This window comes from Chiloscyllium plagiosum, chromosome 41 (genome assembly GCF_004010195.1).
Source record: "Chiloscyllium plagiosum isolate BGI_BamShark_2017 chromosome 41, ASM401019v2, whole genome shotgun sequence".
NCBI lineage: Eukaryota > Metazoa > Chordata > Chondrichthyes > Orectolobiformes > Hemiscylliidae > Chiloscyllium > Chiloscyllium plagiosum.
This window is the reverse complement of record NC_057750.1, coordinates 17,983,466-18,010,667: the sequence shown is the minus strand read 5'-3', so window position 1 is coordinate 18,010,667 and position 27,202 is coordinate 17,983,466. Positions and strand designations below refer to the sequence as shown.

Genomic DNA, 27,202 nt, shown 5'->3' with positions numbered 1-27,202 from the left:
CCTTGAAGAATACACAGATAGGAAAGAACTCAAACAAGGAATTAGAAGGGCTAAAAAGGGCCTTAAGAAGTCTTTGCAAATCAAGACTAAGGAAAATCACAAAGTATTTTATACACAAGGAGAGAGAGGGAGGCTGGGAAAAGAGTATGTCCACTCGAGGACAAAGGCAATTTTTACACAGAACCAGAGGAAGTGGGTACTATCCTTAACGATACTTTACATTGGTATTCACAAAGATGGATGGTGAGTCTTGAGGAGTATGTTGATATTCTAGGACATGTTGATGTGAAAAAGGAGGTGGTGTTGGGTGTTTTGAAACATATTAAGACAAGCCCCCAGGATCTATCTAGAACGCCAAAAAATGCAGTTGAGAAAATTGCTGGGGTGTTGTATGAAGGCACAGGAGAAGTCCTCAAGGACTGCAGAATAGCCAACATTGCTCCTTCTGTTTAAGGAGGTAACCGCGATAAACTGGGAAATTACAGGCTGGGGAGCCTTATGTCAGTGGTAGGGAAATTATGGGAGAAGATTCTTATAATTTACTCACATTTGGAAAATACGGACTTGTTTGTTACTATTATTGTGTTGACTATTGTCCAGTTCTATGGGATCTCTCCTGTGTCGTCTTATAAGATTTCATTCAAGGCCCCAGCAATTTTCTTGCCTGCTGTATCCTGCATTCTGGGAACTTGTCTACCTTAATGCTTTTCAACACGCACACACATTTGGAATAATATGAATTTCCTAGTGACAGACAGCATGGCTTTGTGCAGAGAAGGTAGATTCTCTCAAATTTGATATCTGCTTTTGAGCAAGTGCCAAAAATGATTGAGAGCAGGGTGGTAGGTGTTGTCCGTATGGTCTTTCACAAGTCTTTTGACAAGTACATCATGGCACGCTGATGCAAAAGGTGAACTCACATGGGAGCCATGGTGAGCTGGTAAAATGGATTTTTTAAAAACTGGCTGAGTCATAAACCGAGTGGTAGAAGGATGGTTTTCTTACTGGAGAACTGTGATCATTGGTGGCACCCTGTTGTTTATAATATGTAGAAAATATTTGGAGGAGGCTTGATTATAAGTCTGGATACAACACAGATTGGGGAGCTGCAGATAGAAGGATTGCCAGAGGAGACAGTAGGATATAGATAGGCTGGAGCCTTCAGCAAAAAAAAGTGGCAGATGGAGTTTAGTCTGGACAAATGCAAGGTGTTGCATTTTGGAAGATCTAATGCAGGAGGGAAGTGTACGATAAATGGCAGAACCCTTAGTTGCATCAGCAACTAGAGGGATCCACAGTTCCCTAAAAGTGGCAACATGAATGAATAAGGTAGTCAAGAAGACATATGTCACACTTGCCTTCATCGGTCAGTGCATATAGTCTCAACATTGGCAAGTAATATTGCAGCTGTATACAGCTTTACTTCGGCATATTTGGAATAATGTGTACAGTTATGGTTGTCACACAATTAGAAAGACGTGGAGGCTTTGGAGAGAGTACAGAAAAGATTTACCAGATTATGTTGTCAGGTTTAGAGGGTAATAGCCATGAGGAGAGATTTAGAGACTTGGTTTGTTTTCATTTGAACATCAGAGGCTGAGAGGAAACCTGATAGAAATTTACACAACTGAGAGGCATGAATAGAATAGATAATCAAGTCTTTTACCCAGGATAGAAATATCAGTTAGCAAAGGAAACAGGTTTAAGGTAAAAGGGAGAAAGTTTAAAGGAGTCGAGAGGCAAGTTTTTGATAGAGGGTAGCACTTGTCCACAGCCTACTATGCCCTAGCATTTTAATTGGTTGTTTAGATGCTTACAGAGTAATACAACATGGTAACAGATCCTTTGATTCAATAAACTAGTCCCATCTGTCTACACTTGGTCAATATCCCTCCAAACATATGCTTATCGAAATGTCTTTTAAATGTTATAACTGTACCTGCATCCAGCACTTCCTCTGGAAGTTCATTCCACACACCAACAACTGTGTTTAAAACAAAAATTACCCCTTATGTCTTTTTTTAATCTTTCTCTTCTCATCTTAAAAATATACCCCCTAGTCTTGAAATCTCCCACCCTAGGGACAAGACACCTGCCTTACCTATATCCTTAATTATTTTGTAAACCTTTTTAAGGTCAATCCTCAACCTCCTGCGCTGCAGTGAAAAAAATCCCAGCCTTCCCAGCCTACCCAGCCCCTCTTTTATATCTCAAATCCTGCATTCCTGGCAGCACCCTGGCAAATCTCTTCTGATCTCTCTCCAGCTGCTTAATACCCTTTCTCTAACAGGAAGACCAGAATTGGAGACAGTACTCCAGAATAAGTCTCACCAATGTACTGTACAACGTCAAGGTAACATCTTAAATGCTGTGAGAGTATCTGCCTCCACCACCCTCTCAGCCAGCATGTTCCATGTTTCTACCGCCCTCTGGTTGAAAAAATATTCTGCAGATCCCCTCTAGCCTTTACCTTAAACCTATGCCATATGGTCTTAGACACATCTGACATGGGAGAAAGATTCTCATGATCTACATTGTATATGCCTCTTAAAATATTGTATATCTCAATCAGACTCAAACCACCACACCCTACTCCCAACCCATCCCCAAACTTAGTCTCCTCTGCTTCAAGGAACACAAACCTAACTTATTCAGTCTCTCCTCATAACTGGACTTTTCATCCCTGGCAACTCTCCTCCACTCTCCAGTATGATCACACCCTTCAAATAGTGTGGCAGACAGAACTGAACACAGAATACTGTGGCCTAACCAATGTTTTAGAAAATTGCAGTAAAACCTTCCCTGCTCCTGTATTCTATGCCTTGGCTAATGAAGGCAAGCAACCCATATTCACCACTCCTATCTATTTGTGCTGACACTTTCAGGGATCTATGGACAGGTACTGTTCTTCAGTACTCCCAAGGGGGCCTACCATTCATTGTGTATATCATTTCGTATTAGACCTCCCAAAATGTGCCATCTCATGCTTATCAGGATTAAATTCCATCTGCCATTTCTCTGCCCAATTTACCAGCTGATCAATATCAGACTGCAGCCTGAGGTCATCCTGCTCACTACCAATAAAGGAAGGAAAGCCCACTGTGTCCAACTTTCAGCTGCTCCTTGAAACCTATCTCTTTGACCAAATGTTTAGTCATCTGGTCTTTTTTGTGGTTCAGTGGCAATTTTTAATAACAGTCCTGTGAAACACCTTGCGCAGTTTTTGTTACCTTAAAGACACTATCTAAATGCCAGTTATTGTTCAGTCATTTTATCTTTTAAAAATTATGATGGGATTCCATTTAAGGGTATGCATATATTTGCAGCATTAAGTAGCTCCCCCAAAACAATTTGAAAACAGCACCAATGGTATATTTCAAAAGCCATAAAGGTTGTTCAGATTTGGTTTGCAGTCTTGATGTGTCATTTTCATAGCTTCATATTATTCTTTCCATCTGCTGAAATCAGACTAGATTGTTCAGTCTACTTGATCTATGAGCAAATTTTGTACTGTTTATTTTCCTGCATCATCTGACAGCTCCCAACCCACATGAGTTGTCATTAGACGATCATTAGAAGTATTTGCTTTTACAAAAGGAAGATTGAGCTGGGGCATCTTTACTGTTACAGTAATGGAAGCAAATTTGAATGCAAATAAATTTGAGTAAAGTGCCCTTTGTCTTTTTGTATTCTGTTTTTTTAATATTATTGCTTTTGTAAAAGATTTGAAAAAGTTTTTTATAAAAATGTTTTTTAAAAAATGCTCTTTGTAGAGGAAGTAATTGGCTTCTGTGGTACACAATGTTGACATTCAAAACAATTACATTTTTTGGTCTTCAATTGGTAATTTTAAAAATTGTCTGTATTCTTTTACGTTAGTGGCCTTTGAATTATTAATTTGGCAACACAAATAAACATGGTGGATTTCTCTTTTGAGTATTTCAAACTTTAGTTGAGGTACCCAACATATTTTTGTCTGCTTTGGTTTCTAGGTTCAGATGGATCCCTCTGGAACATTTGTAGCCACTAGTTGTTCAGACAAAAATATTTCCATCTTTGACTTCTACACTGGGGAATGTGTAGCCAGCATGTTTGGCCATTCAGGTACTCCTTACATTAACCCACAGATCAGCATTATTTAACTTTTCTGTATTTTCAAAAACATTGAATTTTAAAAATCCTTAGACATAGCTTTTCTTCCTTGGTGAATATCCGTACCATATCCGCCATATGGAAGAAATGTGTGATTCTTCAATATGGATGTTTTTCAGTGATGAAACCCACTGTCAGCTAATTGCTACAGCCATGGATGGAATGCATGCCCTACAGAAATTACCAAAGCTTCTTAAAGAATACCTGACAAACTTAGAACCACAATAATCCAGAAGGACAAGGACAGCAGATACAGTCAGTTCTTCTGTAAGGTGTTAATTGCTTTCATGTGGACCCCACATTATAGAAAAATCATGCTTTAGAAACAGTGCTTAAAGTGTTGCCAATGTAGTTGCATTACAGTCTATTTTAAAACCTGTAACACCTATTTTAAAAGTTCAAGCGTTAGAAAAAGTGACGTCAATTCATCAATCGTGTTACAGCGAGTTATAGCAGCAGCACCTGTGCATGCGAACACAGCAACCTGCAAATTCTCTTCCAAACCATTTCATTCCTTCATTGACAATAGTTTAAAATCCTGAACTCCCCATCTAATAGCAGGGTGGGTGTAACATCAGCAATTCAAGAAGGAATTCACATTTTATCAAGGGCAGTTAGTGTTAGATTGTAGGAGTTTATGATCACAATTATGTAATAGGCAGTTGGTCATTTGTAAGCAATTTCAGATAATTTGAATTTAAACAGCAGCAATTTAGATATGATGCATTATTTAATTGGACAAAGAAATTATACAATTATGAAAAAAACATGTTAAAGGTTCACTTGTAACAGAAGACAAATAGGCTTTCAGCGCAGAATGTGCTGGCTCACTTGTGAAGGCTGTCTGTCTAGCTGAAGCATTGGGGATCTCTTGCCTGAGTCTTCCTGTGATATCCCAGATTGGTGTGTGAAGAAGGGATGAAATCTGGCTTTGACCCAGATTTTCAATATGTCTCTGATTACAGTGGACGTTCTAGAGGACTGGAGGGCAGCTAATGTGGTTCCACTTTTCAAGAAGGGTGCTAGGGATAAGCCAGGGAATTACAGACAAGTGACTCTCACATTCGTGGTCGGGAAACTATTGAAAATCCTGACGAAAAGAATTAATCTCCAACTGACTAAGTTTGATCAGGGACTGTCAGCATGGCTTTGTCACAAGATCGCACCTAACAAATCTTTGAATTTGTCGAGGAGGCGACCGACTGTTTAGATGAAGGTAGTGCAGTCCATGCAGTTTATATGGATTTCAGCAAAGCCTTTGACAAAGATCCAAATGGGAAACTGATGAAGATGATCAAAGTATGGAGAATCCAAGGTAATTTGGCAAGATGGGTCCAAATTGGCTTAATGGTAGGAGATGGAGGATGACGGTTGAAATTTGTTTGTGTGACACCTGGTGTGCAGTTGCATATGACTGGCATCCATGCTGGGTCTCTTATTGTTCATGATGGATACATGTATATAATAGATAAGAATGTGGGGCGATCTGAAGCTTGTGGGTCGCACCAAGGTTGGCTGATGGTTATAGTGAGGAAGAAGGTCTTAGATTACAGGAAAATGTAGATGGGTTGGTCAGAAGGTCAGATCAGTTGGAAATGAAATTTAGGGTCGAGAGTGTGGCGCTGGAAAAGCACAGCGAGTCAGGCAGCATCTGAGGAGCAGGGGAATCAACGTTTCGGGCATAAGCCCTTCATCAGGAATGAGGCTTGTGGTTGAGAGATAAATGGGAGAGGGGTGGGTTTCAAGGTTAAGATTTCCTGCAGGCATTCGAGGCAGTGCATTCCATATTCCCACCAACCCCTGGATAAAAAAAAATTTGCTCAAATCCCCTCTAAACCTCCTGCCCTTCACCTTAAAAGTTATGCCCTCTTGGCATTGACCGTTCAACAAAGGTAAACAACAGCTTCCCACCTATCCTGTCCATGACCTTCATAATATTAGAAGATTAGAATCCCTGCAGTATGGAAAAAGACCCTTCAGCCCAACAAGTCCACACCGACCCTCCGAAGAGTAACCGACCCTCCGAAGAGTAACCCACCCAGACCCATTCTCCTGCCCTCTATTTACCTCTGACTAAGGCACCTGACACTATGGGCAATTTACCATGGCCAATTCACCTGACCTGCACACTGACTGTGGGAGGAAACCGAAGCACCCAGAGGAAACCCACACAGACACTGGGAGAATGTGCAAACTCTACATACCTAGTCACCCGAGGCAGGAATTGAACCCAGGTCCCTGGTGCTGTGAGGCAGCAGTGCTAATATCTGAGCCACCATGCCACCCCACAAAGCCCTATGCACACCTCAATCAAGTTCCCTCCCCAACCTTCTTTGCTCCAAAGAAAGCAACCTGAAACTGTACAACATCTTTGAGCTAAAACAATCCAACTGAGACAATATGCAGCCTCTCCAGTGCAAATATATCCTCTTACAGTGTGGCAACAGGAGGTGCACAAAGTACTCCAAATGTGGTCTCACCAAAATTTTGTGCAGTTCCAACATAACCTCCTTGATCTTAAAATCTGTGTGACAACTGATAAAAGTAAGTGTCCTATGTCTACTTAACCATCATTTTAATCTGCTGTCTTCAGTGATTAGTACTCCCACGTCTTGCTAATTTTTCCAAAGTGCATCACTTCACATGATCAGGGTTAAATTTCATTTGTTAGGAGAAAGTGAGGACTGCAGATGCTGGAGATCAGAATTGAGATGGTGGGTGATGGAAAAGCACAGCTGGTCAGGCAGCATCCAAGGAGCAGGAGAATCAACGTTTTGGGCATAAGACGTTCATCAGGAATGAGGCTTGTGGGTCAGAGCTGAGAGATAAATGGGAGGAGGGTGGGGTTGGGGGGAGGTAGCTGGGAAAGCGATAGGTGAGAGAGAAGGTGAAAGGTCAGAGGAGGCAGTGATGGATGGGTCTGGAGGGCCGTGCCAATCTGGATATGGGATATGTGGGGGAAGGGGAAATGAGGAAGCTAGTGAAATCCATATTTACCCCGTGTGGTTACAACTCCCAAGGCAGAATATGGTGTTCCTCCTCCAGGTGTCGGGTGGTGATGGTTTGGCACTGGAGGAGGCTTAGCATCTGCATGTCCTTGACAGAGTGGGAGGGGGAGTTGAAGTGATCTGCCATGGGGTGGTGGGGTTGGTGTGAGCGAGTGTCCCAGAGATGTTCTCTGAAACGATCCGCAAGTAGGCAGCCTGTCTCCCCACGTAGAGAAGACCACACCGGGTGCAATGGATGCAGTAGATGACATTGGGAGAGGTATAGGTGAATTTCTGAGACATGGAAGGATCTCTTGGGGCCTTGGACGGAGGTGAGGGGAGTGGTTTTCTCACCGGTTTTGCACTTGCTACGGTGGTACGGAAAGATGCCAGGAGTGGGGTGTGGGCTGATGGGAGGGTATGGACCTAATGAGGGAGTTGCGGAGGGAATGGTCTTTTCGGAATGCTGATGGGGGTAGAGAGGGAAATATATCTCTGGTGGGGTCTGTTTGGAGGTGGCGGAAGTGGTGGGGAATGATACTCTGATGTTGGGGTCCATTTAGAGGTGGCAGTAGTGGCAGAGGATGATGCTTTGATGTTGAGGTCCGTGTGGAGGATGACCCCACCACTATCAGCATTCCGAAAAGACCATTCCCTCCGCGACTCCTTCGTCAGGTCCAACCTCCCCAACCACCAGCCCACACCCCACTCCTGGCACCTTTCCGTGCCACTGCATGAAGTGCAAAACCTGTGCCCACACCACTCCCCTCACCTCCGTCCAAGGCCCCAAGGGATCCTTCCACATCAGTCAGAAATTCACCTGCACCTCTCCCAATGTCATCTACTGCATCCATTGCACCTGGTGTGGTCTCGTTTACATGGGGAGACAGGACACCTTGCGGATCGTTTCCAAGAACACCTCTGGGACACCCGCACCCACCAACCCCACCATGTGGCTGAACACTTCAACTCCCCCTCCCACTCTGTTAAGGACATGCAGGTCCTGGACCTCGTCAGCACTTTTAGCCAAGTGCTGGATAATGGAATTAGTGCAGACTGATCAATGCAGATTCGATGTGCTGAAGGGCCTCTTCTGGAGAAGTTAGATGCTGACGAGAACTGCTGCCTATGAAGATCACCTGTTGAGGAACAGTCTCTGATCCTCATCACTTGTTCATATACCCTATTTCTAGGTGTCAATGAATTGCTAGAATGTTTTTAATCAATGCCATAGGCAGATACTCGTGTCTGTTGTCCCTTTGCCCACCTCAATTTAAGATCGTACGGTCTCGGAGCAGAAGCAGGTTATTCACTCCATCAAACATGCTCAGCCTTTCAATATGATCACGGCTGATCTAATAATCTGCCAATTCATTTTCATGCCTTGTCCCCACAATCCTTGATTCTCTTGCAGATTAAACATTTATGTCTCTGCCTTGAACGTACCTAATGACCCAGTCTATATACTGTTTCACTATCCTCTTAGAAGACATTTCTCCTCTAGTGTGTTTTATATGGTGACTCCTAACTGAGAGTTTATGCCTTCTGAAACCCCACAAGGGGAAGCAACGTTTCCACATTTTAACCTGTCAAATCTCAAGAATCTTGTATGTTTCAGTAAAGTTGCCTCTCATTCTTCTTGCTTCTCACATATTCAACCTCTCCTCATCAGACAGTCCTTTATCCTGAACCTTATCATGAATTGCTTTCAATGCCCGTATATCTTTGTGTATGGGGATCAAAACTCTCTGCAGTCTTCAGCTGTGATCTGATTGGTGTCTTATCTGGATTTAGGAAAACCTCCCCATTTTAAGATTTAATTCCCTTTAAAATGAAAACATTCCATTGCCTCCTGAACTTGTATGCTAGCATTTTGTTGATTTATGTATGAGGACTCCCAAATCCCTCCAATCTTGTAGGGTTCTGCAGTCTTTCTCCATCGCCAGTTGCCCAGAGGGCAGTTAAGAGTCAACCACATTACTGTGGATTTGGAATCACAAGTAGGCCAGACCTGGTAAGGATGGCAGTTTCCCTCCCTAAACGATATCACTAACTTTTCCCAACAATAGACAATGGATTTATTAGACTCTTAATTTCAGATTTTTATTGAACTTAAATTCTACCATCTGTTATGGTAGGGTTTGAACCTGGGTCCCCAGAACATTATCTCTGTCCAGTGATAATTCCACAAGGCCATCATCTCCCAGTGATCATGGTACATTCACTTTCTTCTTCTAAATCATTAATATGTTTTGTAAATAACTGTGGTATTGGCATTGATCCTGTGGTACTATACTCATTACAGGACTCCATCCTGAAAATGTTCTCCTTAACCCAACTCAGTCTTCTATTCATCCTCTATCCATGATGATATATAACCTGTAACACCAGAGGCTGTTATCTTTATTAAATAGCCTAATGTGGGGTACTTTATCGTATGTCTTCTGGAAGTCCAAACATATCACATCTGCTATTTTCCTCTCCATTGATCTTGTTATCTCCAGAAAGAACTCCTAATAAATTTATCACGCTTTATTTCACCTTTGTAAAGCTGACACTGATCGATCAGATTGTGCATTTCTAACGCTTGACTATTATACATTTTATAATACATACTAACATTTCCCCAATGACTAATGTTAAGCTCACTGCTTTATAGTCAGACATTTTTGTCATCTTATGATTTTATAAAAAGTTATTGCATTGGCAGTTTTCCGACCCTTTCAGACTTTTCCAGAATCAAAGGATTCTTAGGAGATTACCCTCAGTGCATCCACGAGATCTCTGTAGCTGCTACTTTTAATATCCTACAGTGCATCTCATCAGGTCCAGGAGACCGATCATCTTTCAGCTCCATTCGTTTCCCCAGCACTTTTTCTCGACTGATCGTTATTGCATTTATTACCTTTCCTCCTTTGCCCATTGATTTATTTAGTATCTTAGGAATGCTAAAATTTAGGAATTACTGTCTTCTGCTATGAAGATTGCTGCAAAGTGTTTATTCAACTCCTCTGCCTTTTTTTTAGATTAGATTCCCTACAGTGGGCTGAAAGGCCTGTTTCCACAATCAGTCCACACTGACCCTCTGAAGAGTGACCCTCTGAAGAGTAACCCACTTAGACCCATTTCCCTCTGACTAATTGACCTAACACTATGGGGAATTTAGCATGGCCAATTCACCTGACCTGCGCATCTTTGGACTGGTGGAGGAAACTGGAGCATCAGGAGGAAACCCACGCAGACACTAGGAGAATGTGCAAACTCCACACAGACAGTCACCTGAGGCTGGAGTTGAACCTGGGACCCTGGTGCTGTGAGGCAGCAGTGCTAACCACTGAGCCACCATGCCACCAAATTTCCCTATTATTATTTCCCCAGCCTTTTATAAGTGGCCTAATTCCACTTTGGTGCATTTCCCTCCTTTATATATATAAAACAAAAGTCTTGTTATCTGTCCTGATATTACTTGCAAGTTTACCCTCAAAGGTTGTCTTCTATCTTTTTGTTTTGGTTATCTTTTCATGCTTAAAAATTTCCCAATTCTCTGGGTTACTGGAATATTTGCTATATTGTATGTCAGTTTGAAAGCTACCCTTAACCTCCATAGCTGACTTATCCCTTCCTAGAATTCTCCTTTCTTACAGGATATATTTTTAGTGTCATACAACATAGAAATGGGCACTTCAACCCACCAAGTTTAAGCTGACCAACAAACACCAAACTATACTAATTCAATTTTCCTGCACTTGGACCATAGCCTATTATGCCTTGGTATTTTAAGTGCTCATCCAGGTGCTGCTTAAATGTTGCCTCCACTAGTATCTCGGGCAATGCTTTCCATCTGCATGAAATATCTTTTCTTAAGATCTCCTCTAAACCACCTACTTCTCACCTTTTAAACTTATGCCCTCTGGTCTTAGACACATCTACCTTGGTGGGGAAAAGATTGTCACTACCTACCTTGTCAATGCCTCTCATAATTTTGTACATTTGAATCTGATTACATGCTCTGCTCCAGAGAAAACAAACCTAGTCTATCCAGTGTCTCATAACTGAGACTTTCCATCCCAGACAACATCCTGGTGAACTTGCTTTGCATCCTCTCCAGTGCAATCACATTCTTCTGATAGTGTGGTGACCAGAACTGCACTCAATATTCCATCTGTGGTCTAACAAATGGTTTATAAAGTTGTAACAAGACTTCTCTGCTGCTAATGAAGGCAAGCATCCTATATGCTGCTTTCATAATTCTTTCTATCTGTGCTGAAACTTCCAGGGACCAATGGACTTGTACGAAAAGGTCCCTTTGTTTCTTAGAACCATTCATTGTGTATCTCCTTCCCTTATTAAACCTCGCAAAATGCATCATCCCTCACATCAGGATTAAATTTCATTTGTCATGGCTGTGCCCAGTTGACCAGCTGATCAATATCAGACTGTAGCTTGAGACAATCCTCCTCACCAATCAAGAACCCCACCAATTTTTGTGCCATTGTGCCTTCTACATTTGCAACAAGTTCCTTCATATACTTAACAAACACCAAGGATCCGAGCACCAATCACTATGGTATACCACTGCTCACAGACTTCCAATTATGAAAACAACCCTCCACCACCACCTTTTACCACTTATTAGCAAGCCTGTACTGGATCTAATCTCCCAACTTGCCTTGGATTTCATGGGGCTCTTACCTTTCGGACCAGCCTTCCATGTGGGACCGTGCAAAGACCTTACTGAAGACTATGTAAACCACTTCAACTGCACTACACTCATCAATATATTTTGTCAACTTTTCAAAAAAAGACTCAATGAAATTCGTCCGTGAAATAAATCTATGCGGACTGTCCCTGGTCAATCCTTGCCTTTCCAAGTGTCGATTAATTCTGTCCTTCAATATTTTCAAATAACTTTCCTACCACTGACATCAGACTAATTAGAGTCTGTAATTAATTGGCCTACTGCCCATCTTGAACAAAGGAATTGCATTGGATATCCTTCAGTCATCTGACACTTCACCTATAACCAGCAAAAGAGTAAACATCTCTGCCAGGCCTCTGGCAATCTCCTCCCTTGCTTTATGTAATAGCATGGGATGAATCTCATCAGGCCCAAGGGATATATGCACCTGCGTGCCTACTAAAACATCTAAAAGTTCCTCCTTATTAATCTTAACATGCTGTAGAATCTCACTGTCCCAATTGAAATCTCCAGCTGCAATGTCTTTCTCCTTTGTGAATGTAGATGAGAAATATATATATTTAAGATCTCACTCATGTCCTCCTGGCTCCACACACAGATTGCCCCTTTGGTCTCAAGTAGGCCCTGCTCTTTCTCTGGTCAACCTCTTGCTCTTAATCTACTTATAAAATGCCTTAGGGTTTCCTTTAATCCTATCTGCCAAAGATATTTCATGGTCTCACCTTGGCCCTCTCAATTTCTCTTCTTTTAAGCATCCCCTGCACCTGCTATAATTCTGAAGGGCCTCCCCTTTTATTAGTGCTCTATACCTATCACATGCTTCTTCCATTTTCTTCTTCAAACTCTTGACATCCAGGTTTCCCTAGACTTGCTGTCTTTGCCCTTCACTCTTGGAGGAATATCTGGCCCTTTCATTATCACAACAGAGGTTGTGTTGGGCAAGCAAATAGAGCTAAAAGTAGACAAGTCTCCTAGCCCTGATGGAATACATCCCAGGGTGCTAAAAGAAGTGGTGGGAGAAATAGCAAATGCACTTGTTGTTATTTGTAAAAATTCACTGGACTCTAGGGCAGTTCCAGCAGACTGGAAAACAGCAAATGATACGCCACTGTTTAAAAAGGTATGTAGACAAAAGTTGGGGAATTACAGACCAGTGAGCTTAACTTCTGTAATGGGGAAAATACTTAAGTCGATTATGAAGGAAGAAATAGCAAGGCATCTAGATAGAAATTGTCCTGTTGGGCAGATGCAGCATGGGTTCATGAAGGGTGGGTCATGTTTAACTAATCTTTTGGAATTCTATGAAGACATTACAACACGGTAGACAATCGGGACTGAGTGGATGTGGTGTGTCTAGATTTCCAAAAGGCTTTGGACAAGGTGCTGCACAAAAGGCTGCTGCTTAAGATAAACATGCAAGGCATTATGGGCAATGTATTGGCATGGACAGAGGATTGGGTAACCAACAGGAAGTAAAGAGTGGGAATAAATTAATGCTATTCTGGTTGCCAATCAGTGACTAGTTGTGTACCTCGGGGATCAGTGTTGGGGTCCAAAGTTATTCACAATTTACATAGATGTTTGGAGTTGGGTGACACGAAGATGAGTGGTAGACCAAAGTGTGCTGAGGACTCTAAAACTTTGCAAAGAGGCATAGATAGTTTGAGTGGGCAAAGGCCTGGCAAATAGAGTACAATGTTAATAAATGTGAAGTCATCCATTTTGGTAGGAATAATAGTAAAAAGGACAATTACTTGAATGGTAAGAAATTGCAGCATGCTGCTGTGTAGAGGGACTGGAGTGTCCTTGTGCTTGAATCGCAGAAGATTGGTCTGCAGGCACAACAAGTAATTAAGGCAAATAGAAGTTGGTCCTCCATTGCTGAAGGGATTGAGTTTAAAGCAGAGAGGTTATGTTGCAGCTGAATAGGGTGTTGGTGAAGCCACATTTGGAGTACTGTGTGCAGTTTTGGGCTCCTTACTTGAGAAGGGATGTACTGGCACTAGAGGGGGTGCAAAGGAGATCCACTAGGTTGATTACAGAGTTGAGGGGATTGGTTTATGAGGAGAGACTGAGTAGACTGGGATTATATTCATTGGAATTTTGAAGAATGAGAGGGGAACTTATGGGAACATATTGAATTATGAAGGGAATAGACAGGATAGAAGTAGAGAGGATGTTTCCAATGGTGGGTGAAACTCGGACAAGAGTGCATAGCCTCAAAATTAGGGGGAGCAGATTTAGGACTGAATTGAGAAGGAACTTGTTCACCCAGAAGGTTGTGAATCTATGGAATTTCCTGCCCAATGAAATGGTTAAGACTTCCTCAGTAAATGTTTTTAAAGCTAAGATTATTGTTTGAACAGTAAAGGAATTAAGGGTGAGAGAGCAGGTAAGTGGGGCTGAGGCCACGAAAAGATCATCCATGATTTTATTGAATGATGGAGTAGGCTCGAGAGGCCAGGTGGCCTACTCCTGCCCCCAGTTCTTGCGAACTCTCAGTATACTACTTTTAAAAGACTCCCACTTTCCAAATGTAGTCTTACCAGTCTGTCAAGTCTGTTTGCCGGATCCTGTCAAATGATTTTAAAATTGATCTTCCTCCAGTTTTGACCCTTGGCTTTTGCACTATCCTCATTCCTCTCCATAAACACTTTGAAGCTTAGAATTATGGTTGCTATGCTCAAAGTGCTTGGCTGTTGATAATTCAACCACTTGACTGGCTTCATTCCATGGGGTTAGGTGTCGCACTGTCCTGTCTCGAGCAGGACAAACATGTCCTGGCACAAAAAGCTGTCCTGTATACACTTTAAAAATTCCACTCCTTCTAATCTTTTCACGCAAAAGCAATACCACTTAATGTTAGTAAAGTTGAAATCCCCTACTACCATGACCCTATTCCTCTTGCGCCTCTTTGTGACTTGCCTACATATCTGCTCCTCCATCTCCCTCTGACTTCTGCAAGGCTGGTAGTATAACCCCCAGTAAAGCTATTACTTTTTAAAAAATCTTTACCCAGATGGCCTCAGCGATTTATGTTCTTTATCAATAATGTAATGTCTACACTGCTTCCCCACCACCCTCCCCAATCACACCTGAAACTTCTATACAGAGGAACTGCTATTATCCAAACGAGATGGGTGGGCACTGTTTCATTCGGATAATTGATTATTCGGTTAATTGATTCAATGCCTTTCTTCTGGGGCTCAGGGTTTTCTGTTAAGTCCCCGTTCAGGAGACTAGGCAGCAGCACACCATGCACGTGCCCCCCCATCCCCACCCGACACTGCTCCCACCCAACCTCCCCCCAACCCCATACAACACCGTCCCCCCCCTTCCTTCCCGCCCCTTCCACCCCATCCGACCCCAACCCGTCCAAAATCACCCGCACCCCTCCCACCCCCCAAAACCCGTCCAAGAAGTCTTGTGAGCTTAACAGCACAAAATAATCAAATGTTTCATCTAGCAATGTATTTTGAATTGTTTAATGCCAGTGACCTCGAGTGCAAACATATGTGAACCACAGTCAACTTTGGTACTACCTTTTTTATGTGCTCAGTATCAGGTATGATTTTATACAACTTGGCTGTGGATAATTCAACCACTTGACTGGCCTCATTCCAAGGGATTAGGTGTCGCACTGGTTATGATCCTTGGGAGCAGGCAAAGGATACATTTGGAAGATAACCTGACTTGAGGTTTTGTGTTGGATTTGATTGATGATTCAGTTTAGCTTTTACAAACTGCTTATCGAGAAAAATCACTACCAGCTACATTAGTTGACAGTTTTTTAAAATTTTATTTCACATGTACTGTACTGAGAATTCTAGCATTGCTCAAGTGTTAAAAGTCCAGATCCAAAATTGTGATGTCTTCTTGTCAACCTATACTTAGAAAGTTAAAAATCACACAACACCAGGATATAGTCCAACAGGTTTATTTGGAGGCACTAGCTTTCAGAGCGCCGCTCCTTCAGGTGGGTCATCAGGTACTTAGAAAGATTGTGACTTTGAATCTGATAGATTGGATTGAAAACAGATCAAATTCAAGGAGTAATTTGTGAATTTCTGCAATGGATCTTTGTTGCATGTGATTTAGAATGATTTTGAATTTAGTAATAATTGCAGACAGTGCAAAAATTGTACAAATAATTTGCAAATGTTTTCTTTTGTTTTGAACCATAGAAATTGTAACTGGCATGAAGTTTACAAATGATTGCAAGTATCTCATCACAGTCTCTGGAGACAGGTGAGTGCTTACTATTGGACTCTATGGTATGTACTTGTGGGGGAAAATTTGAGCGCAGGATGTTTTGTTTGTAAATAAATGGCTATTGAAAAGCCCTAGTTTCGCAGACCAATGTTCCAAGAGTGTGTACCATGTGTAATTTCTTCGACTTGACACTGAGTATGCTAGACATAGGAGCCCAACATACAATCATCAGACACGAAAATGGTTTCCATTATGGCTGAGGAACCACCAATCCTCATTTTCTTTGCAAGAAAAATTAAATGATAAATCCCAGTCTGTCAGTGTGGTCTAATTTTGGTCATTTTTAAATCGAAGGGACATGCTCTCTTTCTGTGTTTCTTCAATCACTGAATGACTGGCTCAGTCGTAATGATTTATGAAGTGCTGTTACCATGTGGGCTTTTCTCATTTACCATGACTGTTACCACAATTTCTGTACTCTTTACTCTCATTTCTTCTAACCTTCAGCTGCTAAATGTATTCTTTGCTCAGGGTTTATAATAAGTTCAGTTTTCCGTAAAATAATTGTTTTCTGTAAAAATTCTATGCAAGAAACTAGCTTATTATGTAACTGCCTAACAAGTCACTTTCGGGTCTAAGTGCAATATTGTTAAATAGTAACAAAAATAGAAATTGCTGGAAAACCTCAGCAGCTTAGGCAGCATGAGAAATTAAAGTTGACATTTCGGGTCCAGTGACCCTTCAGAAACTTTCTTTGATTAACTAAATAGTAAATGTACAACTTAATACTGAATATTCAAGTTTCTCCAAACATATTTTGTAACCCACAGCTGCATATTCATATGGCGCTTGGACACTCAATTGACAAATTGTATGAGACATCGTCTTTCTGAAATTAAACAGATTGCTAAAAAGGATAAGACTCCACCAACCAAGACATCTGCACCAATCAGGTATGTTAGATGAAACTGCAGTTGACTTGCAGGATATCTCAGGTACTGAAATTTAGAAGGTCAGGCAGCCTTCCAAATTTTTAAAATTATAATTCCTTATTATTTCTAAAGGAGTTATTCAAAGATCAAATTTTGGTAATCCAATCCTCAACTGTGTAGATGATTGGTAATACAACAGATTCCCAAGTAACTGTAGATATTGTTGTGATTTAACTTTTGAAGTGAGACTGGGCCTATAATAACTTAATTTTTTGCTTCCCTCTCTTATCGCCAATTCCAAATAAGTCTTGATGCACTTCATTCTGATTACACGGTTGCCTCCTAGACTTGAGGGCATTCAAGTGCGAGGCCTAGAAACCTAAATGTTCTATTTTGGTTTGTCACAATGCCATTGCTATCTTGCCACCCATTGATTTGTTGTAATACTTGAAATTTTGTGATGCCCTCATTGTAGCAGTTTAAATTGGATGGAAAACATAGCTGCTGAGTCCACTTCTAAATTCATCGTATTCATTTCAAGGTCTACACAAGGGACTTGATGTGAGAAGAGCAATTTTCGCCTGCAATATAAGAATTGAGGTTATCCCATCTTTGCACCCATGTATTCATAAGTACAAGTCCAAGCACATCTTGGTGGTAGAAGTAAAAAATGTCAACTCACATAGTGCCTTTTAGTATCTCAGGATGTCCCAAGGTGCTTTACAGTCAATTGAATACTTCTAAAGCTTAGGCATTGAAATGCAGGAGCTCCTTGTGGAGTGTCCAACCAGATTCAGCTGCTTCATCAATGACCTTCTCTCTGATACAAGACCAGAGCTGACTATGTTCACTAATGATTTGCACAATGTTCGGCACCATTCGCAACCCCTCTTACTGAACAGTGTATGTTCAGATGCAGCAAGACTTGGACAATATCCTGGTTTGGATCAAAAAACAGCAAGTAACATTTGTGCCACACAAATGCTGGTAATGGCCCTCTCCAATAGGACACACTTAACCACTTGCCTTTGACATTCAATGGCATTACCAACACTGATACCCCATTATCAATATCAGAGGCTAAGAATACTGCAGTGAGTAACTCACATTCTGACTCCCCAAAGTCTGTCCACTATCTATAACGTTCTATTCAGGAGTGTGATGGAACACTTGCCAGTAGACTGGATAAGTGCAGCTCCAACAACACTGAAAAGTTTGGCCTGATCCAGAACAAAGTAGCCCTTTAGCACAATTGCCACAAACATCCATTCCCTTTACCATTGATGCTCAATCGTATCTGTATAGAATCTACAAGATGCACTGCAGCAATTCACCAAAGATTCTTAGACAGCATCTTCCAAGCCATGATCACTATCCTCTAGAAAACTAAGGGCAACTGATGCAACATTGAAACCCCACCATTTGTGAATTTTCGTCTGAGCCAGTCATCATCCTGATTTAGAAATACATTGCTGTTCCTTTGATAAGCCAAAATCCTGGAATTTCCACAAGGGCATTGTGGATCTACCTACAGCACGTGGACTGCAGCAGTTCAAGAAGGTAGCTCACCACCACCTTAAGAGGATAACTAAGAATGGGCAATGAAAATGCTAGCCAAGTGACACTCATCCCACAAGTGAATGTTTTAAAATGTGCAAGCTCCCACAAACAATTATGATATTTCCTAATTAACCTGTTTGTGATGATTGAGAGATAAACATTGGCAAAACACTGGAAGGAACTCTTCTCCTCTTTGTAATTATACAATGGGATTTCTTGTTTCCACCCAAAAAGACAGATGATGTGTCAGTTTAATGTCTAGTTTTAAAGACTGAACCTTTGCAGAACAAACATTAGAATGACAGTCTTGGTTTTATTTTCAGTTCTTTGGAGAATGACAACTAAAAGTGTTAACCTCTGAGCCACACCTGTCTGAGTTGGATCAGAAAATGGCTGTGCACTCAATGCTTTGATTTTCTCCAAACTATAGTCTGCAGCTCCATGCGTGCCTACAGTTATACATTGGAATAGTTTAAAGCTTTTTTTATGGCATGTCCAGAGTTGAGGAGTTTTGCAGCCTCCTAAGTTTGCTCCAGTTATCAAGCAAGACCTATCTACTTTAGCCCCATTTTCGAGCACTTGGCCAATAGCTTTGTATGCTATGATGTTTTAAGTGTTTATCTAAATGCTTAAATGTTGTGATGGTTCCTACCTCAAACCCCACTTCAAGCAGAGAGTTCTAGATAACCACCACTCTCTGGGTGAACAAAACATCCTTCAATCCTCTTGAAGCTTCCTATCCCTTACCCTTTAAATCTGTGTCTCCTGGTTATTGACCCCTCTACCAATGGGAAATGTTTCTTCCTATCTACTTAGGAAGACCCTCATAATTTTGTGCACTTCAAAACTCAACCTCTCTTTGTGGAATCACTACAGTCCTAACGGGATCCTGCTGAATCTTCTGTGTACCTTCTCTAGTGCAATCACATCCTTCCAATAATGTGGCAACTAGAACTGCATACCATACTCCACCTGTGGCCTAACTGATAACTGATATGACTAAAATTTCGTCTCCTCCCTGGTCTTATATTAAATGCCTCAACTAATGAAGGTAAGTATCCTATGTGCCACCTTGTCCATCTTTTGCCTTCAAGGATTTGTGGGCTCGCACAGCAAGGTCCCTCTGATCCTCTGTACATCATAGGTACTACCATTCATTAAGTACTCCCTTGCTTTGTTAGTCCTCCCAAAATGCATCCCCTTGTACTTTTCTGGCTTAAATCCCATTTACCACTGTTCTTACCCATCATCGTGTCGTAAGGCGTTTCTCCTCACTATTTATCTCCACGTCATCTGCAAACTTGCTGATCAAGCCTCTTACATTAAATAATTATAAATGAATGTTTGCAAACAGCAAGGGACACAGCTCCAAACCTTATGGTACGCTTTTGTAACCCTAACATTGTTTATATAAACCAATTTGAAGATGGATGTTGAGGGCAAAGTCTCTAAATTTGCAAATAATGTGAAGCTAGGGAGAATAGTGAATTGAGGATGATGCCGAGCAACTTCAGAGGGGCATTAACAAATTGGCCAAATGGGCAGGCACTTGGCAAATGAAATTCAATGCAGATAAATGTGAGGTAATGCATTTTGGAAAATTAGAATATTGAGAGACTGTACACTTATTAGTATCAATTTGAGGAGAGTACAGGAGCAGGGGGACCTATGACTTCATGTACATGAGTCTCTGAAGGTGCCCAGGCAAGATGAAACTGTTGGTAAGGCTTGTATATCCTTTGGTGTATAAATAGAAGCATAGAATATAAAAGCAAGGCAGTGATGTTACACATCTGCAAATCATTGATCAAACCACATTTGGAGCATTGTGTTCAATTCTGGGCACCTTAATTGTGTGAAAGAATGTTAAAGATATGGAGAGAATTCAAAGGAGATTTACTGAATGATACCAGGAATGAAGGATGTTAGATACAAGGAAATATTGGAGAGATTGGGCTTATTCTCCTTGGAGCAGAGAAGGTTAAGAGCTGATCTATTTGAGATATTAAAAATTATGAGCAATTTTGACAGGGCAAAAAAAGATATTCTGTTTCCACAGGTTGGTATATCAGTACCTAAAGGTCACTACTTCAAAGTTGTCAGCAAGAGAATTAGGAGTGGAATGAGGGAAAAGTCTTTACTCAGTTGTTAGAGTTTGGAATATGCTGCCAGGGAGATTCCATAGGCTTTGAAAGACAGCTGGATATATATTTGAAAGTGAAGAAGTTTGAGGGCTATGGAGATAGAGCTGGAGAGTGGGACTAGCTGTGTAGACCTTTTGAGATTCAGGTACACATTTGATGGGTCAAATGGCCTCCTTCTGTAGTGTAAAATTTTATCATATTGGATTGATGATGAGACTAGAAAATGCAAAAATTTGAAGATTTTCAACATGGAATGAAGAGCTTTACTTGCGGAATTTAGTAACTGTTCTGCAATTACTTTAGGAGAGAGACTTTTATGGTGCAAAAGGTAGCTTCAGAGGATCAGGAAGATGATACAAGTGAGGATGATGTGGAGGATGTGTCTCTCCAAACACCTTTAAAAGAGCCCATGGACCAAGGTAGGAGCTGCTGTTTTGCATATACTGTACAACACGTTAGATGGATGAAATAGACCTCAAAAATTCAAAACCTCAGTGGTTTTATATCAGTGGCTTTTTAAAGAAAACAAGAGTTTTTAGTTTTGTATCGCAGCTTTTATAATGACCAGACATCGCAAAATGCCAATTTTGAACTTTTAAATTGTTGTGAATAAGAAACACAATTAATCCCAAAAATAGCAGTATGATAATGACCAATCTATTTTCATATTGCTGGTTAATGGTTCAATATTAACAGTGGCACTGGGAATAAGTCCTCTGCTGTTGAAACTTCTGTTATGCATTTTTTTGTATTCAACTTAGAAGCAGTGAGAGCTTCTCTTTAATTTCTCATACAGAAGTCAATACTTTAAAGTACAGAACCCACTCAGTACTGTACTGGAGGGTCATCTCTCATTCTGGAGTGAGACTTGAACCTTCTGAATCAGAGAGTCTTTTTTTTAGATTAGATTAGATTACATTACCGTGTGGAAACAGGCCCTTCGGCCCAACAAGTCCACACAGACCCACCAAAGCGTAACCCACCCATACCCCTACATTTACCCCTTACCTAACACTACGGGCAATTTAGCATGGCCAATTCACCTGACCTGCACATCTTTGGATTGTGGGAGGAAACCGGAGCACCCGGAGGAAACCCACGCAGACATGGGGAGAATGTGCAAACTCCACACAGTCAGTCGCCTGAGGCGGGAATTGATCCCGGGTCTCTGGCGCTGTGAGGCAGCAGTGCTAACCGCTGTGCCACCGTGCCGCCCACTTGTGTGTGACCAATTGATTTGCAGCTTTCTGTAAATGATGACCAAAGATTCAACAGTTTATAAGGTTAAAGATATGTTTTATAAACATAACTTCTGCATTTATACTAATTTTATTGTCACTGCTTTTGTTAGTGTGATATTCACATGGCTATCCATAAAGGAGGCGATGGCCTCACTGGACTGTTGATCCAGAGACCCAGGTCATGTTCTGGGGACCCGGGTTCAAATCCCACAACAGCAGATGGTGGAATTTGAATTCAACGAAAATCTGGAATTAAGAGTCTAATGATGACCATGAATCCATTGTCAATTGTTTAAAAAACCCACCTGGTTCACTAATGTCCTTCAGAGAAACTGCGATCCTTACCTGGTCTGACCTACATGTGACTCCAGACCCACAGCAATGTGGTTGACTCTTAACTGCCCTCTGGGCAATTAGGAATGGGCAATAAATGCTGGCCTAGCCAGTGAAGTCCTCATCCCTGAATGAATCTTTTAAAAATTCTGTAGCTGACTACTTTGCATAAAATTTCAAGTGGCTCAACACTTCAACTCCCCCTCCCACTCCACCAAGGATATGCAGGTCTTTGTTTCCTCCATCGCCAGACCACAACAACACGACGGTTGGAGGAAGAGCGCCTCATCTTCAGCCTAGGAACCCTCTAACCACAAGGGATGAACTCAGATTTCACCAGTTTCCTCATTTCCCCTCCCCCCACCTTGTCTCAGTTAAATCCATCGAACTCAGCACCGCCTTCCTAACCTGCAATCTTCTTCCTGGCCTCTCCGCCCCCACCCCAGTCTGACCTATCACCCTCACCTTGACCTCTTTCCACCTATCGCATTTCCAATGCCCCTCCCCCAAGTCCCTCCTCCCTAGCTTTTATCTTACCTTCTGGACACACTTTCCTCATTCCTGAAGAAGGGCTTATGCCCAAAACGTCGATTCTCCTGTTCCCTGAATGCTGCCTGACCTGCTGCGCTTTTCCAGCAACACATTTTCAGCTCATATAAAATTTCAAGTATCTAGCAGAAGATAGCTGAGTAAATATGCTTACATTCAAACCAAGTTTAAATACAGGAATTGAGTATATCCTGATCTTGTACTTAGTAATATAGATCGTGAATATTATGGGGGGTTGTGGGGAAAGCACGTTGAAACTATTCATCATGCTCTCAAGAGGACAGTTCAGAAGAATAACAGTTCAAGGAGACAAACAACACTTTTGTGTAGCCTGTGAGGAGTGTTGATTGATTTGGATGTAGAACCTAATTGGTAGATGCAATGCCATGGAGAATGCAACAATTAATAATTTATTAACAGTTAACTGCCAAGCTGTATTAAAAAGCTATACATCCTGAAGACTGGCTGAACATCTCAAACATACCCCTCTTCTGCTTGCAAAGGGGTATGTTTGCCTGGACCTAACTAGCCTATGCTTGCAAAACCCTGCTTTGCAGACAGACAGAAAATGAACATTTATTACCTGTTTTAACTTGATAAAATAAGTGACAGCCATTTGTCAGTTCATTTTACAGGGCAACGTCCCGACAGTCACAGACAACCTACTGGTTTAAAATTTAAACAAAGCCTGGCAGACAACTGTCAGTCATCATTAATTGTTGTAATATACATGGTGTCACCTCTACTGGAGACCACTTGCCAAGCAATCAGCGTTTCCCTTCATGCAATATAAACGTTTTCCCCTTAAATTGGTATTTATGCGGATTGTTTTGATCAGTGCAAAATGAAAAGTTTTAATAAAATGTCTTTTTACTCTTATAGTTCCCTTGATTACACTTCCCTACATCTTCTGTTCCATTTCCATTTCCATTCTCTACTTCTCCATTATGCCAGTTTCCACAAGAGGGCTTCTGAAAAGTTTTTCCTCCTGCCCAAATGAGGACACCTTCCTAACGTGGCTGACTGGGCCATCAGCCATGTATGATGTATTTCCTGCAATTCCGCCCTCATCCCTTCCCTGCCAAAGCAGTGGTAAGATTCCTCTTGGCCTTGTTTTCCACCCCTCCAACATCAAATAATCATCTTGTGCCATTTCTGCCAACTCCAGCAAGATGCTGCACCCAAGCACTCCTTTGTCCCTTATTAGCATTCTACAGGGACCTATCCCACCACGCACTTCGGCCTGTCCCCTGTCACTCCTAGCACCTCTTCACACCACTATGGCAGTTTCCTGTGCAAATGCAGAAGATATAACACTTGACCTTTTCCTCCTACTGCCTCACTATCCAAGGCCTCAAACACACCTTACAGGTGAAGCAGTCATTTGTTTGTTTTACTTTTAAACGGATTGACTGTATTCAGTGTGGTTCATGATACTGGCTTCACCAAATGCAGGTAGGTGATTGCTTTGTTTTGCGGAATACCTCCACTCATTCTGTAGAAGTAATCCTGATTTTTCAGTCACTTGCCATTTCAATACACCATCTTACTCTCATACTAATATTTCTTTCCTCTGCCTGCTACAATATTCCAATGAAACCCTACACAAGATAGGGAGCAGCAAATCATTTTCCACCTAGTTACTTTACAGCCTGCAGGATTCATCTTTGAGTTCAACAATTAGAGTGTGAACGCTGTCCTCCATTTTGATCACCCTACACCACCAAGCCCCCACCGTCACCAGTTTGCAGAGGTTTGCTATCACCCAAGCAGACCTATTTTCTGCCATTGATACCTATCATGAATACCACTACTGCCCAATCATCATTTATATCCATCCTCTACTTTACCATTTGTGCTCACTTTACCTTTTGTCTACGACCTTCAAGCTCTGTTCCATGTGCACCTTTTCCCCTCAGCACAAACAACATCTTTTTTCCAGTTGCCTTCAGTTCTGAAATGTAGCTCCAATATATTATCGCATTTTTACCATGTGCATCCTTTTCATTTTATTTGACCATTAATATGAATCCTATTCTTTCTTCTTTATGAGCAGCACGATGGCTCAGATGTTAGCACTGCCGCCTCAGCGCCAGGGACCTGGGTTCAATTCCAGCCTCAGGCAACTGTCTGTGTGGAGTTTGCACATTCTCCCCATGTCTGCATGGGTGTCTTCCGGGTGCTCTGGTTTCCTCCCACAGGCCAAAGATGTGCAGGTCAGGTGAATTGGCCATGCTAAATTGCCCGTAGTTTTAGGTGCATTAGCCAAAGGGAAATGGGTCTGAGCAGGTTACTCTTTGAAGGGTCAGTGTAGACTTGTTGGGCCAAATGGCCTTTTTCAACACTGTAGGGAATCTAATCTTTATGGAGGGAATCTAATCTCTATGAAGCTTTCTTATTCTGTGCAAAATTCTAGAACAGGTGCAGGTAGAATCTTGAACTTATGTAAATTTACAGTCAAGCAACATTCATCACCTTCATATCATATGGATGCTGGTTCTTAGAACCATCCAAAACTTATCCCATGTTCCATATATGAGCCAATTTTCCCCTCAAGAAATACTGCAAAATTGTTGTTCACCATTTTTATTGCTGCCAAACAATCTTGCAGATAAGACTGAAGATGCTATATTCCTGATGACAAATGGGAAGCTTCCACTGTGGGCAAAAAGACTGGTAAGTTTCTTGGGAGAGGTAAATGTTAATGTGGAATAAGAACACTAATGTGGAATGAGGATGCTAGCCAGTTGCCACTTCCCAACTTTTCTCACAATCCCAGCCCAGATCCAAATTGTAACTTGTCATCTCTCCCTCTCTTTGAAGTACATTTGCAAAGGAACAGTGGAGCAAAAAAATCTGTTCAATTGGTGGACGTTACTACTTGTTACTCATTTGTTTGAAGAACTCATAAACATGCAAATCTGCACACAGTCATTTTCTGTCACGTTGTGACTTTGGTTAGTCATCTTTCATTGCAGTTGTGGACAGTGTGTTATCAGGCTATTTGCTGAACAGAACACAACCAAGTGTTAGCACTCATCTAATACAGCAGTGGTCACCAGATACTGATGAAAACCTTGAACCTCCTGACTATTTTTTCCTCCCAGTCTGAGTTTGGAGATGCACCAAGGACATCTGCAATGCTTTCTAAACAGGACTTGAGTTGTGACTTGTCCTGAACTCATTCCTCGCACACAGTATTTACCTGCTGAGCCATCAAATGCTTGATTCTTAAAAAGAAATCTATTCTGAACCAGGCTAAATTGCCCGTTTGTACAAACTTGCTTTAAGCATTGATGGGACAAATGAAGACTCAAAACATAAGTCTGGAGGTGATGAGAATGGGTCAGTAATAAGCCACTGTCATCTGAAGGCAAAAAGGGATGCAAATGAGAATAAAACCAAAAGCAGACAAAGATTTAAAACATGGAAACGGGAGCAGAGATTACAATCCAAAATTGTTGCTTGCTTTTGTGGTACTTTGATATCTGTCCTGTGGGTTAACTTGCAAACTGTGCCATTGGTAGAGGTCACTTTTTATATATTAACCCTGCCCTTCAGTAGGGATAGGAGATTAAGTAACTGAACTGAAAAATAGTGAGAATATACTTGTGAAAAATCCAGGAAAAGGGCAAATATTTGAAAAAAAATTAAAGTATAATAACTCATTAAGGTCAAACTTATTTTTTCATAAGATGGGTAAAGGTTCTCTACAGTGTACCTCTCGCTGCAGTCATTACCAACGGGGTACGATCAAGCAATTTTAATATTTCTAGGGGCATCCGGCAGGGCTGTCCCCTTTCACCATTACTTTCTACATTGGTGATTGAACCGTTGGCAGAGGCCATTCGTGGGGATCTCAATATATCAGTTCCAGAAGTGGGGTCAAAATTACATAAGATCTCGCTGTATGCAGATGATGATCTAATTTTCTTGACAAATTCAGCAGTCTCAGTGCCTTGCCTGATACAATGCATTCACGCATTTGGTGCTTTTTCAGGGTATAAGATTAATTTTGCTAAATCAGAGACTATGCCTATGGGTGGTCTTACGAAAGAGTTGGCTCTTGACTATAGATTCCCATTTAGGTGGTCACAGAAGGGTTTTTGTGTATTTGGGCATATTCATTACTCCAGTTCTGGATTGGCAGTTCAAAGCTAATTTTACTCAATTATTTGAAAAAATTAAACAAGATCCCCAAAGATGGGGAGGCACTTCCAGTCTCATGGTTGGGTCGGATAGCGCTTATTAAGATGAATATTCTCCCTCGTTTGCTATACCCTATACGGATGCTCCCCCTGATTTTCAATAAACAAACCCTCAGGAGACTGAACAGTTGGTTCAGCTCCTTTATCTGGCACCATAAACGGCCCCTCATTAAATTAGCCAAACT

At 41.4% G+C, this 27,202-nt stretch overlaps 1 protein-coding gene across 2 annotated transcripts in view; it reads left to right on the top strand.

Moving 5' to 3' along the window:
- LOC122542905 (WD repeat-containing protein 62-like) overlaps positions 1-27,202 on the top strand; it is a 172,988-nt gene that overhangs the window by 85,111 nt on the left and 60,675 nt on the right. For both annotated transcript variants that reach the window (XM_043681047.1, XM_043681046.1), the window contains exons 17-21: positions 3,993-4,104; positions 16,023-16,086; positions 16,881-17,003; positions 20,990-21,105; positions 25,421-25,485. In XM_043681047.1, the coding sequence (XP_043536982.1) occupies positions 3,993-4,104; positions 16,023-16,086; positions 16,881-17,003; positions 20,990-21,105; positions 25,421-25,485 (480 nt within the window). The remainder of the gene's footprint in view (positions 1-3,992; positions 4,105-16,022; positions 16,087-16,880; positions 17,004-20,989; positions 21,106-25,420; positions 25,486-27,202) is intronic.